At 42.3% G+C, this 15261-nt stretch overlaps 1 protein-coding gene across 10 annotated transcripts in view; it reads right to left on the reverse strand.

Annotated features, from left to right (window-relative positions):
* The window catches only part of LOC106611148 (neurexin-1a), a 557947-nt gene that overhangs the window by 107388 nt on the left and 435298 nt on the right, over positions 1–15261 (reverse strand). For 6 of the 10 annotated variants that reach the window (XM_045724959.2, XM_082978410.1, XM_045724902.2 and 3 more), the window contains 2 exons: positions 5041–5130; positions 3229–3551 (listed from right to left, as the gene is read on the reverse strand). In XM_045724959.2, coding sequence (XP_045580915.2) covers positions 3229–3551; positions 5041–5130 — 413 coding nt within the window. The remainder of the gene's footprint in view (positions 1–3228; positions 3552–5040; positions 5131–15261) is intronic. The other 4 variants (XM_045724935.2, XM_082978413.1, XM_045724953.2 and 1 more) reach the window with 1 other exon arrangement.

Below are 15261 nucleotides of genomic sequence, written 5' to 3' on the forward strand. Positions count from 1 at the left end.
GGGAGCCAGCAGGCTAGAGGTGGATGAACGCAGTGCCCTTGTTTGGATGTAACTTCTGTTGCACACATATCCAGATGACGCTGCGTACCATTTTGCGCAATGACGCTGTAGGTTTGATCGAGGCATTAGGCTTGTGTGTGGCTGCTCAGCCATGGAAACCCATTTCATGAAGCTCCTGACAAACAGTTATTGTGCTGACTCTTGTGCTGACGTTGCTTCCAGAGGCAGTTTGGAACTCGGTAGTGAGTATTGCAAACCAGGACAGACCATATTTACGCGCTACACGCTTCAGCTCTCGGCGGTCCTGTTCTGTGAGCATGTGTGGCCTCACCACTTCCCGGATGTGCCTTTGTTGCTACTAGACATTTCACTTCACAATAACAGCACTTACAGTTGACTGGGCCAGCTCTAGCAGGGCAGAAATTTGACAAACTGACTTGTTGGCAAGGTGACATCCTATGAAGGTGCCACATTGAAAGTCACTGAGCTCTTCAGTAAGGCCATTCTCCTACCAATGTTTGTCTATGGAGATTGAATGGCTGTGTGCTCAATTTTATACACCTGTCAGCAATGGATGTGGCTGAAAGAGCAGGAGCCACATATTTGAAGGGGTGTCTACATGCTTTTGTTTATAAAATGTACATGCATAGGCTTTTCAAATGGCTTGAGGTCATAACGAGATATTTTTATCACTGAAAAAGGAAAACATAACCACAAAAAGAGTAAAAAAAAGAGTCCGAACTGGACAGTTTTCTCTTCATTCAAAGGCTCAATCATGGACACTTTTACTGACAGTTGTGGCTGCTTTGCGTGATACATTGTTGTTGTCTCTACCTTCTTGCCCTTTGTGCTGTCTGTGCCCAATAATGTTTATACCCTGTTAAGTGCTGCTACCATGTTGTGCTGCTGCCATGTTGTGTTGCTACCATATTGTTGTCATGTTGTGTTGATGCCATGCTTTGTTGTCATGTGTTGCTGCCATGCTATGATGTTGTCTTAGGTCTCTCTTTATGTAGTGTTGTGTTGTCTCTCTTGTTGTGATGTGGGTTTTGTCCAGCCTCCGTCCCCGCAAGAGGCCTTTTGCCTTTTGGTAGGCCGTCATTGGAAATAATAAATTGTTCTTAACTGGCTTGACTAGTTAAAGGTTAAATAAATAAATGGTGCTTGTCTTGGTCTTTGTCATGTGAACAAACATAGGAGCTGGCTATACATCACAGACAGATCTCAGACCAGGCTCACAGACAGATCTTAGACCAGGCTCACAGACCAGGATATACAGCACAAACAGATCTCAGACCAGGCTCATAGACCAAGATATACAGCACAGACATACAGTATCTCAGAACAGGCTCACAGACAGATCCCAGACCAGGCTCACAGACAAATCCCAGACCAGGCTCACAGACAGATCCCAGACCAGGCTCACAGACAGATCTCAGACCAGGCTCACAGACAGATCTCAGACCAGGCTCACAGACAGATCTCAGACCAGGCTCACAGACAGATCTCAGACCAGACTCATAGACCAAGATATACAGCACAGACATACAGTATCTCAGAACAGGCTCACAGACAGATCCCAGACCAGGCTCACAGACAGATTCCAGACCAGGCTCCCAGACAGATCTCAGACCAGGCTCACAGACAGATCTCAGACCAGGCTCACAGACAGATCTCAGACCAGGCTCACAGACAGATCTCAGACCAGGCTCATAGACCAAGATATACAGCACAGACATACAGTATCTCAGAACAGGCTCACAGACAGATCCCAGACCAGGCTCACAGACAGATTCCAGACCAGGCTCCCAGACAGATCTCAGACCAGGCTCACAGACAGATCTCAGACCAGGCTCACAGACAGATCTCAGACCAGGCTCACAGACAGATCTCAGACCAGGCTCACAGACAGATCTCAGACCAGACTCATAGACCAAGATATACAGCACAGACATACAGTATCTCAGAACAGGCTCACAGACAGATCCCAGACCAGGCTCACAGACAGATTCCAGACCAGGCTCCGAGACAGATCTCAGACCAGGCTCACAGACAGATCTCAGACCAGACTCACAGACAGATCTCAGACCAGGCTCACAGACAGATCTCAGACCAGGCTCACAGACAGATTTCAGACCAGGCTCATAGACCAAGATATACAGCACAGACATACAGTATCTCAGAACAGGCTCACAGACAGATCCCAGACCAGGCTCACAGACAGATTCCAGACCAGGCTCCCAGACAGATCTCAGACCAGGCTCACAGACAGATCTCAGACCAGGCTCACATACAGATCTCAGACCAGGCTCACAGACAGATCTCAGACCAGGCTCACAGACAGATTTCAGACCAGGCTCATAGACCAAGATATACAGCACAGACATACAGTATCTCAGAACAGGCTCACAGACAGATCCCAGACCAGGCTCACAGACAGATTCCAGACTAGGCTCCCAGACAGATCTCAGACCAGGCTCACAGACAGATCTCAGACCAGGCTCACAGACAGATCTCAGACCAGGCTCACAGACAGATCTCAGACCAGGCTCACAGACAGATTTCAGACCAGGCTCATAGACCAAGATATACAGCACAGACATACAGTATCTCAGAACAGGCTCACAGACAGATCCCAGACCAGGCTCACAGACAGATTCCAGACTAGGCTCCCAGACAGATCTCAGACCAGGCTCACAGACAGATCTCAGACCAGGCTCACAGACAGATCTCAGACCAGGCTCACAGACAGATCTCAGACCAGGCTCACAGACAGATTTCAGACCAGGCTCATAGACCAAGATATACAGCACAGACATACAGTATCTCAGAACAGGCTCACAGACAGATCCCAGACCAGGCTCACAGACAGATTCCAGACCAGGCTCCCAGACAGATCTCAGACCAGGCTCACAGACAGATCTCAGACCAGGCTCACAGACAGATCTCAGACCAGGATAAGACACATAACAAGAAAAGATAATATCAGGTCTTAATTATTGGCACCCTTGAGAAAGATGAAACATTTTAGACCTGACTGTACAGAGAATAAGAAGACCAGAAGGTTTGAGCCCTGCCCTATGCAGTCCTCTGCTCCAGCCCAGCCTCTCCAACCCAATGTGTTTTGTGTGTATAAGCACTGTATATTGGTTAGACAAAGCATAAGACAAATGTCTAATAAATAATAATGCTAAAGTATATCTTATCTTAAGTTTTGACTTCTCCTACCTGCTGAGGTTCCCGTGGCGTCGTCTGCTTCACTTTCCTACTGGACGCTGTCGTCGTGGTGATCTCCATAATGGAGGTGGACGTCTCCGACCGGTTGCCCGTATTGGCACTGGACTGTGGCGTGATGGAAGAGGGTGACTCTCCCACCAGTCTCACGCTCCCCTGGATGCGAATGTTAGGATCTCCTTCCGTGGCCATGTTGAACACCTTCAGCCCGTTATAGTAGAGGCCTGAGAGCTGGCCCTGAAACGAGCGACTCCTGTCCCTGTCCCAGCCACCTATCTGTATGGTGGTCTGGCTGTTGAAGATAGTGAGCTGCCGACCTGTGGGAAAACAATGTTACATATATACAAGAATGTATGTTGGATGGAACGTGGACTGACTCTGCCACCACTAACTCCCTACTTGTATGTTGAGTCAAAACAGAAATAAAAAATTGAAGCGTGATGAAAAATAATTGCGCATAGGAACACAGATTATTTGCCCAGTCGGCTAATGAGTTGCGATAAATTACGCATTGCTAGAGGCAAGCCTCTCATGGTAATTTATTGCGGTTAGAATGATGGGATGGAACCACACAGACTCAAAGGGAGAAAGAATAAAGCAAACAGTTGTGGTAAATCAATGTACTGCAGCTTTGCTAAAAGGACAATCAAGTCAATTTAACTGTGTGTAAATCTAGTATTACTTGACAGCATTGGGCTATGCTGCAATTTATTTTTTCCTTGAAATAATAAGAACATATTAGAAGTGTGAGTTTTTATATGTGATGGAATTTAAAAAGGGACAGTTTGTCTGTGGAGAAAATAGAGTTGACAGATGTGCCATCTTACAGTCTCCAATTATCCTCTTTGAATAGCTTGACACTTGAATTTCTTTGAAAACACTCACCACTTAAAAAAAGTTTAAAGTTTCATTATGATAATAAAAAACATAATTCATAGTTATGGTATGTATTGAAGTTTTAGGTTTCATTACTATATTTAACATACATTTCTAAAGTTAAAACGATATTTAACATACATTTCAAAAGTTTTGCCAAAGTAAAAATTATTCATTTGACTTTTATCATCATCCCAAGACCGCCTTTTAGCAAGAAGCGAATGCAACTTAAAATATACACTGAGTTTTGAAAAATGAGGGACATAACAAAAGTGTCATTGGTGACAGTAAAATAAAAGGGAACATAAAAAGTGAAACAGAACACATCAAAATGAAAAAGAATCATGGTGGGAGATACAACTTGGTTTCTAGAAACATACAAAAAGGCATGCAACTTTTGAGTTTTATGATACATTGCCTTGATATTCATTCCCTATACATATTTACAATATCCGTTAAAGGGACTCACTTTCTTTATGCCAATTAATATTGCACTCTATTTATCATTGAACATTTCTAGAAGTTGAATCAGTATGATCCATTATAAACAACCACATACATGTATATATGTGTATAAAATACAACACTACAAATATCAACTGCATGTATAATTTAACTGGACATTTTTTTGTTGATCATTTAGGTATCAAATGACAACAATGTTATAATAATTTAGATACATTTTATCAGTGTTGATATTACTTCAGGAAATAGTTAGATTTATGTTTACAGTCCCTTTAACCTGAAGCTGACATCTCTAAAAAGAAAGTGTGCAATGTTACTAGCTAGCTACATTTAACTGTTTTTAAATTATTTAGTTTTATTAAAGTTTTACTGAACATTACATTTTTTAAGGTTTATTGGTTACAAAAAGTATTACTGGGTTATGATCAAATTATTTTAATTTGAAGTTTTAATCAATGTTTTTACCTTTGTCGAGTAGCCATTCATCAACTACTCGACCAAGTCGATATGGGATTCGCTGTCTAGCAATCGCCAGGCGTTCGTTATCATTGTTGCCTTTAAAGTTTAAAGAGACATTTCAGTGGTTAAAGTCTGTAAAGTCAAAGGTTAAATGTCATTACTTAATTCTTGAGCTATAACAACTGCCACAAAGTTTTTAATACGTTTTAGACGTTTAAAATAAACAAAAAGTTACCTACAACATTTCATCGACCCAACTTCACTTACTCAAATCATTTTATTTTAATTTTAGCCAACCAATTATTCCTATATTAATTGAGAACTAGCACGCTGAAGTTTCAACTAGGTTAATAGAGTTATGTTAATGTATAAACCAAAACCAAATCACAAATTTAAACATTTTCGTAACATAAGTCTTGCCAAAATGATTTCCAAAACACATTTTTTTTTTTTTTCTTGCTTTCTTTTTGGCAGACTTTTTAGCTAGTTAAACATTCCCAGAATGTATTGTTTGTGAAAAACATTCAACCTTTTGCACACAGTTTATGGTTTAGAGTACATAACATAGTATATACATATATAGCACATCCCATCCCCATTTAAACAAGTTGACTAATAACCAGGTGACAATAAGCTAACAACAAATCATCAATCAACATAGGCATTTCAAAACTCAAAGAAACAACATATTTAGGTGTCAAAATAGGTGCCCACATACTGGAACACTATTCCAATAGCAGTGAAGGCTTTGACAATGGCTACACTAAGAGTCAGGGTAATGACGATGAAGGCTTTGAAAATAGAAACACTAAGAGTCAGGGTAATGATGCTGACGGCTTTGACAATGGATACACTAAGGAGTCAAGGTAATGACAATGAAGGCTTTGACCATGGCTACACTAAGTGTCAGGGTAATGATGATGAAGTCTTTGACAATGGCTACACTAAGAGTCAGGGTAATGACAATGAAGTCTTTGACAATGGCTACACTAAGGAGTCAGAGTAATGACTCTGAAGGCTTTGACAATGGATACACTAAGAGTTAGGGTATTGAAGCTGAAGGCTTTGACAATGGCTACACTAAGAGTTAGGGTATTGAAGCTGAAGGCTTTGACAATGGCTACACTAAGGAGTCAGGGTAATGACAATGAAGGCTTTGACAATGGCTACACTAAGAGTCAGGGTAATGACATTGAAGGCTTTGACAATGGATACAGTAAGGAGTCAGAGTAATGACAATGAAAAGGATATCATCACTCTCATCCTCTCATTCCCAGTAGACGTACGTGCAAATGAGATTGATAACAACAATAATCTCCTTAATTGCTTTTTAACCAGTTTTTCTGTAGATGTCAAAAGCAGTGTGGCTTGTGGGTGGATAAATAGAAACTTAAAAACAGAAACTGTGAGAAACAGAGAGATTAAACTGAACCAAACAATAATTGAGAGGAATAGAAGGAGCTTGTGATAGAGGCAAGAGTGGTGAACTCTTGGTGTTGATGAGACCAAACTCTGCAACCCCCTTTGGATGCGTACCAAATAGCAATGGTGGAAAAAGTAGCCAATTGTCATACTTGAGTAAAAGTAAAGATACCTTAAAAGAAAAGGACTGAAGTAAAAGTGAAAGTCACCCAGTAGAATACTACTTAAAAGTAAAAGTCTAATGGTATTTGGTTTTAAATGTACCTTAATTATCAAAAACTAAAAGAATAAATCATTTAAAATGTATTATATTAAGCAAACCAGACAACACGATTTTCTTGTTTTTTTAATTCATGGATAGCCAGACAAAATTCACAAACGAAGCATTTGTGTTTAGTGAGTCTGCCAGATCAGAGGCAGTAGGGATAACCAGAGATGTTCTCTTGATAACTGCGTGAATTAGACAATTTTCTTGTCCTGCTAAGCATTCAAAATGTAAGGAGTACTTTTGGTGTCAGGGAAAATGTAAAGAGTAAAAAGTACTTTATTTTCTTTAGGAATGTAGTGGAGTAAAATTAAAAGTTGTCAAAAATATAAATAGTCAAGTGTAGTCACCCAAAAAAACTAAACTCTTAAGGATCCACCCCTTTTTATACATTTTTTTTGCTCAAAATGACATACCCAAATCTAACTGCCTGAAGCTCAGAACCGGAAGCAAGCATATGCATATTATTGATACCATTTGAAAGGAAACACATTGAAGTTTGTGGAAATGTGAAATGAATGTAGGAGAATATAACACATTAGATCTGGTAAAAGATAATGCAAAGAAAAATAACATGAGCTTTTTTGTAGTTTTTTGTCCCATCGTCTTTGAAATGAAAGAGAAAGGGCAAAATGTATTATTTCAGCCAAGGCACAATTTAGATGATGGCCAATAGATGGCAGCAGTGTATGTGAAACGTTTTAGACTGATCCAATTAACCATTGTATTTCTGTTCAAAATGTTGTATCAAGACTGCCCAAATGTGCCTAAACTGGCTTGCGAAAGTATTCACCCCCTTGGCATTTTTCTTATTTTGTTGCCTTACAACCTCATATTAAAATAGATGTTTTGGGGGGGTGTATCATTTGATTTACACAACATGCCTACCACTTTGAAGATTCAAAATATGCTTTATTGTGAAACAAACAAGAAATAAGACAAAAAAACAGAAAACTTGAGTGTGCATAACTATTCACCCCCCAAAGTCAATACTTTGCAATGCCAAATTTTGCAGCAATTACAGTTGCAAGTCTCTTGGGGTATGTCTCTGTCAGCTTGGCACGTTTAGCCACTGGGGTTTTTCCCATTCTTCAAGGCAAAACTGCTCCAGCTCCTTCAAGTTGGATGGGTTCCGCTGGTGTACAGCAATCTTTAAGTCATACCACAGATTCTCAATTGGATTGAGGTTTGGGCTTTGACCAAGACATTTACATTTAAATTTCCCTGTATTTAGCGCCATCCATCATTCCTTCAATTCTAACCAGTTTCCCAGCCCCTGCCGATGAAAAACATCCCCACAGCATGATGCAGCCACCACGACGTTTCACTGTGGAGATGGTGTTCTCGGGGTGATGAGAGGTGTTGGGTTTGCGCTAGACATAGCATTTTCCTTGATGGCCAAATATCAACATTTTTGTCTCATCTGATCAGACTACCTTCTTCCATATGTTTGGGGAGTCTCCCACATGCCTTTTGGCGAACACCAAATGTGTTTGCTTATTTTTTTCTTCAAGCAATAGCTTTTCTCTGCCACTCTTCTGTAAAGCACAGCTCTGTGGAGTTTACGGCTTAAATTGGTCCTATGGACAAATACTCCAATCTTCGCTGTGGAGCTTTGCAGCTCCTTCAGGGTTATCTTTGGTCTCTTTGTTGCCTCTCTGATTAATGCCCTCCTTGCCTGGTCCATGAGTTTTTGTGGGCAGCCCTCTCTTGGCAGGTTTGTTGTGGTGCCATATTTTTTCAATTTTTTTAATAATGGATTTAATGGTGCTCCGTGGGATGTCGGCGCACCATTTCTGATATTTATTTATAACCCAACCCTGATCTGTACTTCTCCACAACTTTGTCCCTGACCTGTTTGGAGAGCTCCTTGGTCTTCATAGTGTCGCTTGCTTGGTGGTACCCCTTGCTTAGTGGTGTTGCAGACTCTGGGGCCTTTCGGAACAGGTGTATATATACTGAGATCATGTGACACTTAAATAAAGTCCACCTGTGTGCAATCTAACTGATTATGTGACTTCTGAAGGTAATTGGTTGCACCAGACCTTATTTAGGGGCTTCAAAGCAAAGTTAGGTGAATACATATGCATGCACCACTTCTCTGTTTTTAATTTTGTAGAATTTTTTGAAACAAGTTCTTTTTTTCATTTCACTTCACCAATTTGGACTATTTCGTGTATGTCCATTACATGAAATCCAAATAAAAATCTATTTAAATTACAGGTTGTAATGGAACAAAATAGGAAAAATGCCAAGGGGGATGAATACTTTTGCAAGGCAATGAAATTGGTTTATTAATAACTTTTCAAGTTCATAACTGTGCACTCTCCTCTAACAATAGCATGGTATTGTTTCACTGTAATAGCTATTGTAAATTGGACAGTGCACAAGAATTTAAGCTTTCTGCCAATATCAGATATGTCTATGTCCTGGGAGATTTTCTTGTTGTTTACAACCTCATGCTAATCGCATTAGCCTACATTAGCTCAACCGTCCCACGGGGGACCCACCGATCCAGTAGAGGAAAAGTATTTTTTCTTAAGTACTTTACATCACTGCCAAATAGCCCCCTATTGCCCAAATTGTGCACTACATTCAACAATGTCAAAAATAGTGCACTATGTAAGGAATAGTGTTCTATTTGGGACGCAGACTTTCTCAAGACCAATCACAACTACAGAAAGAGAAATGAGGACTTTCACTACAGTGATCGAGTGCATTCTCCCCTTGTCTTTTCTGAGATTGAATTCTGACTCGCTCCATTCTTCCGGCAGATTGACAATGTTTTGTCACATCAGAACATTAATTCTGTGTGGGCAGGTAAGGGTTCAGGGGACTAACTGTAATTTGGTGTGGAGTGTGGAGCAAGAACGAACAGCATCAATTATTGAAGAAGGGATGGGGATGGGAAGAGAGAGAGAGAGAGCGAGAGGGAGAGAGAGAGAGAGCGATAGAGAGAGAAAGTGTAGTCCATATAAGAGAGAGAGAGATAGAGGGAGAGAGAAAGAAAGAGAGAGAGAGGGAGGGAGAAAGAGTAGTCCATAAAAGAGAGAGAGACAAAGAGAGACAGAAAGAAAAAGAGAGTTAGACAGCGAGAGAGAGAGTGAGGCATGGAGTGGGATGGATAGTAGCTGGGTTGCAGGGGTTGAAGGAGGTCAGGCTCCGAGCTCATGACTCAGATACAAAGCAGATCTTAAAGGAACTGAGTCTGACTCAACAGGATGAGATGGGGACATGGAGGGGCCTTGCAAAGGATTCTTCTTATCATGTCAGTTGGAGTTAAGGGATCAAGTAGACCGGGACAGGGTATGGCATGTGAACCCTGCTCTCCCCTCCCTGTCATGTATCTTCCCTGTCTACACATCACATGGAGGCTGCAGGAAGGTCTGGTGGTGAAAGGTAAGATAGTGAACTGTCATTCTGAATTAGGAGATCAGACCATAAAGGAGATACAGACAACAAGTAAAGTATCTACCCCTGTATCTAATGTCTACACAGCAACTGGTGAGGGCACCACTGGAGAGTCGAGGAGGCTCTGGTAAGGTGGGTGAGTAGGCTTCTGACAGTGTGTTTGGTAGAATAAGCTACTGACAGCCTGTACTTGTGACAGGGAGGTGAATGAGAGGCCAGTAGATTGGAAGGATGGGAGTTCGACTCATGGTGAGTCATACGTAAGACTGTAAAAATGAGACCCAATGCATCTCTGCTAAGCACTCAGCTTTAAGCAGCTAGACTGACTAGCATCCTGGCCAGGGGGTGTACTTGTACAGAAACAGAACATATGCTCCTGCTCCTATGATCCGTTCCGGCTCACACAAGCCAATACTACTTACAGTATATTGTACCACAGAATGAAGCAAAATATTGGGCATTATATTCTAAGTGGATTACTACAGTAGTATTGATATTGGGTCTTAGCCAGTTTGGAGGGAGGGTGTGGTTATTGGACCTTCATCCCTTCTATATGACAGTGGCAGGCTGTTGGTTGGACCACAGTGACAAGCTGGTAGTTGGTTGGACCACAGTGACAGGCTGTTGGTTGGTTGGACCACAGTGACAGGATGCTGGTTGGTTGGACCACAGTGACAGGATGCTGGTTGGTTGGACCACAGTGACAGGATGCTGGTTGGTTGGACCACAGTGACAGGATGCTGGTTGGTTGAACCACAGTGATAGGCTGTTGGTTGGTTGGACCACCTTTTTCACTCATGTACGGTTGAGTGCCTGCTTTCTGAGAAGAGAGCAGCGGATCGGAGGATACGAACAGAGCAGAGGAGAGGAGTGGAACAGACGAGAGGAGCGATCAGTAGAGCGGTCAAGCAGAGTGCTGCCTTGGGCTGAGAGGAGAGGAGTGGAATGGAACGGAGGAGTGGAGTGGAACGGAGGAGAGGAGTGGAACGGAGGAGAGGAGCGGAACGGAGGAGTGGAGCGGAACGGAGGAGAGGAGCGGAACGGAGGAGAGGAGCGGAACGGAGGAGAGGAGCGGAACAGAGGAGTGGAGCGGAACGGAGGAGAGGAGCGGAACGGAGGAGAGGAGCGGAACGGAGGAGAGGAGCGGAACGGAGGAAAGGAGCGGAACAGAGGAGTGGAGCGGAACAGAGGAGAGGAGTGGAACGAGGATTGGAGCGGAACGGAGGAGAGGAGCGGAACGGAGGAGAGGAGCGGAACAGAGGAGAGGAGGTTCTTCTAAAGCCATGGGGCTGAGAAAGGAGGAAGACAGAGAGGTCAGGGAAGTGAGGGAGGGTGAAGAATAGATGGAGGGATGGAAGATGTGTGTCGTGTAGGACGAGGCAGAGCACGTTGCGGGAGAGAGCTACTCTTGTCATGTCATTTATTACATTCTTACTCCTGTATTTATTTCGTAACAAGCTGCAATTTTATTTGTATGTTTATGCCTCCCAGTTATCTTCTGACAAAAGAGTAATCTCTCACCAAATGATAGGGTTCAGAAAATTGTACAGTCTCTTTTTCAGAGAGATTTGGGAGGGAGAGGAAGAGGGAGAGGGAGAGAGAGAGGCTTGGGAGAGGGAAAGGGAGAGAGAGAGAGGCTTGGGAGAGAGAGATTTCACTTTTGTTTATTATCTAATTCACTTGTTTTCCCATGCCTATAAAGCCCATTGAATTGAGAGAGAGAGAGCAGAAAAGGGCAACCAGTGAAGAACGAACACCATTGTAAATACAACCCATATTTATTTTCTCTTGGTACTTAAACTATGTGCACATAATATGACATGTCTTTATTCTTTTATAACTTCTGTGAGTGTAATGTTAATTGTTAATTAGTATTGTCTATTTACTTTTGTTTATTATCTAGTTCACTTGCTTTGGCAATGTTAACATATATTTCCAATGCCACTAAAGCCCTTCAATTGAATTTAAATTGAGAGAGAGAGAGAGAGAGAGAGAGAGTGCAGAGAGAGAGAGAGAGAGCGAGAGAGAGAGAGAGAGAGAAAGAGAGAGAGAGAGAGAGAGAGAGTGCAGAGACAAACAAAGATGTGAAGGTAGAACCAGAAAGGGTACTGAGTAGTACACATACTGTAGAGATACTGTAGGAGACCAGACACTATCGTTCTTCTTTGCATTGTTATTCTGGACCATTGAATCCTCTCCGTCCATTTTATCTTTCTATATTAAAGCTCAGGTCACGATATCTATCCCATTTCAGATCAGAGCAATTTTTTTTTTTGGTTCATTAACAAAACAATGTTGTCCTCTGCTTTCTATCACAACACCCATACCCATTCATTCTGTTCTAAGCAGTGTACAGGTTGATCTGGGCCTGGACTGGCTACCCTGCTGCTGGATGGAGATTGGGTCTGGAAAAGCGGGACAGGGACCAGCCTCTACCTTATCTCCCCCCACCAGACAGCAGTGATTTAGACTGAGCCGCACACACTGTCCCCCCAGTCCCGGATGACCTGGCTTGTCCGTGCTATTTGTTTTCTGTGTTAATAAAGTGCTCAGATAAGACCCGGCCTTTATCTTACTACAAGCTCTTAGAACAACGCTCTCTAGCTCTCCTCTCCACATTAAATGAAAAAGATATGCAAATAATTTCTTCCACCGTTCATTTAGAGGGAGGCCTGGGAAATAATTAAGCAGGAGCTCACAGAGACAGCATACCGTGTGTGAGTGTGTGTGTCTTTTTTGTGTATGTGCGCGTGTGTGTGTGTGTGTGTGTGTGTGTGGGTGGGGGGGGGGGGGAGATGAAGACTGAGCAGTAATGAGAGAGAGAAAAAGAGAGAGAGGGTAAGAGACACCAGAGATTAAGAGAGAGACGGATGGATGGAGAGAGAGACCAGTTAAAGAGAGAGAGGGATACATTGAGAGAGAGAAAGAGAGAGGGAAAGAGACCAGAGTCCAAGAGAGAGAGGGAGGGATGGAGAGAGAGAGAGAGAGAAAGAGAGACCAGAGTTAAAGAGAAGTATCTTTGTTTGTGCATCATGCTCTGATAAGAGTAGAATAATAAGGCCATTGCGCCCTACTCCATTAACTTTGTCTGCTGTGTGGTAGACAGGCTTTCAGCACTAGCTGTTCCCTCCAATAGAGTAGTGTCCTACCCTGCTACAGTACCCTCTGGGCTTGACAGCACCATCGTAATGGTATTACTTCCATGGCCCAGACTCTGGAGAAGAAAGAGGGTCTGATTTCTGAGGCTGCATGTACTCCATATAATATGAAGTCCGCGACAGCATCCCAAATGGCACCCTATTCCCCTTATAGTGCACTACTTTTGACCAGGGCTCATAGTACTACATACTATATTGGAGAAGTAAGAGTATCATTTGGGACGCACGAGAGCCTCTGATAATTGGGCTAAGGACAGTCTAATGGCTCGTTAAGTAGGCAGAATGGGACATTTTAATGAGATTACATGAGGGAGCGGTGTACAGGCACAAGTGGTGCAATTATCCCCACCCTGCTTTTCACAATGGTGGTCCCCTCCATCCCATCCAATATGTTCTCCTTCCTCCCCCTGTCTCTTTCTTTCTCTCTGTTTGTCTCTCGCTCTCAATGGTGGTCTCCCTCCATTCCTTCACCCTTTTAGCCTGTTGTCTTTCTCTCTCTTCCAATTTTCAATTTCAATTTAAGGGGCTTTACTAGCATGGGAAACACATATTTAGAGTTGAAGTCAGAAGTTTACATACACTTAGGTTGGAGTCATTAAAACTAGTTTTTCAACCACTCCACAAATTTCTTGTTAACCTCTCTGGGCTAGGTGGGACGCTTGCGTCCCACCTACTCAACAGCCAGTTGAATCCCGTGGCGCGTTATTCAAATACCTTAGAAATGCTAATACTTCAATTTCTCAAACATATGACTATTTTACAGCATTTTAAAGACAAGACTCTCGTTAATCTAACCACACTGTCCGATTTCAAAAAGGCTTTACAACGAAAGCAAAACATTAGATTATGTCAGCAGAGTACCCAGCCAGAAATAATCAGACACCCATTTTTCAAGCTAGCATATAATGTCACATAAACCCAAACCACAGCTAAATGCAGCACTAACCTTTGATGATCTTCATCAGATGACAATCTTAGGACATTATGTTATACAATACATGCATGTCTGTTCAATCAAGTTCATATTTATATCAAAAACCAGCTTTTTACATTAGCAGGTGACTAGCATGTGACTAGCATTCCCACCGAACACTTCCGGTGAATTTACTAAATTACTCACGATAAACGTTCACAAAAAACATAACAATTATTTTAAGAATTATAGATACAGAACTCCTCTATGCACTCGATATGTCCGATTTGAAAATAGCTTTTCGGTGAAAGCACATTTTGCAATATTCTAAGTAGATAGCCCGGCATCACAGGGCTAGCTATTTAGACACCCAGCAAGTTTAGCATTCACCAAAGTCAGATTTACTATAAGAAAAATGTTATTACCTTTGCTGTCTTCGTCAGAATGCACTCCCAGGACTTCTACTTCAATAACAAATGTTGGTTTGGTCCCAAATAATCCATTGTTATATCCAAATAGCGGCGTTTTGTTCGTGCGTTCAAGACACTATCCGAAAGGGTAAATAAGGGTTACGAGCATGGCGCATTTCGTGACAAAAAAATTCTAAATATTCCATTACTGTACTTCGAAGCATGTCAACCGCTGTTTAAAATCAATTTTTATGCCACTTTTCTCGTAAAAAAGCGATAATATTCCGACCGGCAAAGCCTGTTTACATTCAACGAGAGAGAAAGTAAAAGCATGCTATCCTCTCATGCACGAGCCTCAGTCTAAAGGCCCTCTGATAGAGCACTTGCCAAATGCGCTAGTGTGTTTCAGCCTGGGCCTTGAATTGCGTCATTCAGCTTTTTCCCGGGTTCTGAGAGCCTATGGGAGCCGTAGGAAGTGTCACGTTACAACAAAGATCCTCAGTCTTCAATAAAAAGAGCCAAGATGAACAACAACTTGTCAGACAGGCCACTTCCTGGTCAGAATCTTCTCAGGTTTTTGCCTGCCATATGAGTTCTGTTATACTCACAGACATTTTTACATTACATTTTAGTCATTTAGCAGACGCT

Source organism: Salmo salar, chromosome 01, assembly GCF_965601325.2.
Source record: "Salmo salar chromosome 01, fSalSal1, whole genome shotgun sequence".
Classification (NCBI taxonomy): domain Eukaryota; kingdom Metazoa; phylum Chordata; class Actinopteri; order Salmoniformes; family Salmonidae; genus Salmo; species Salmo salar.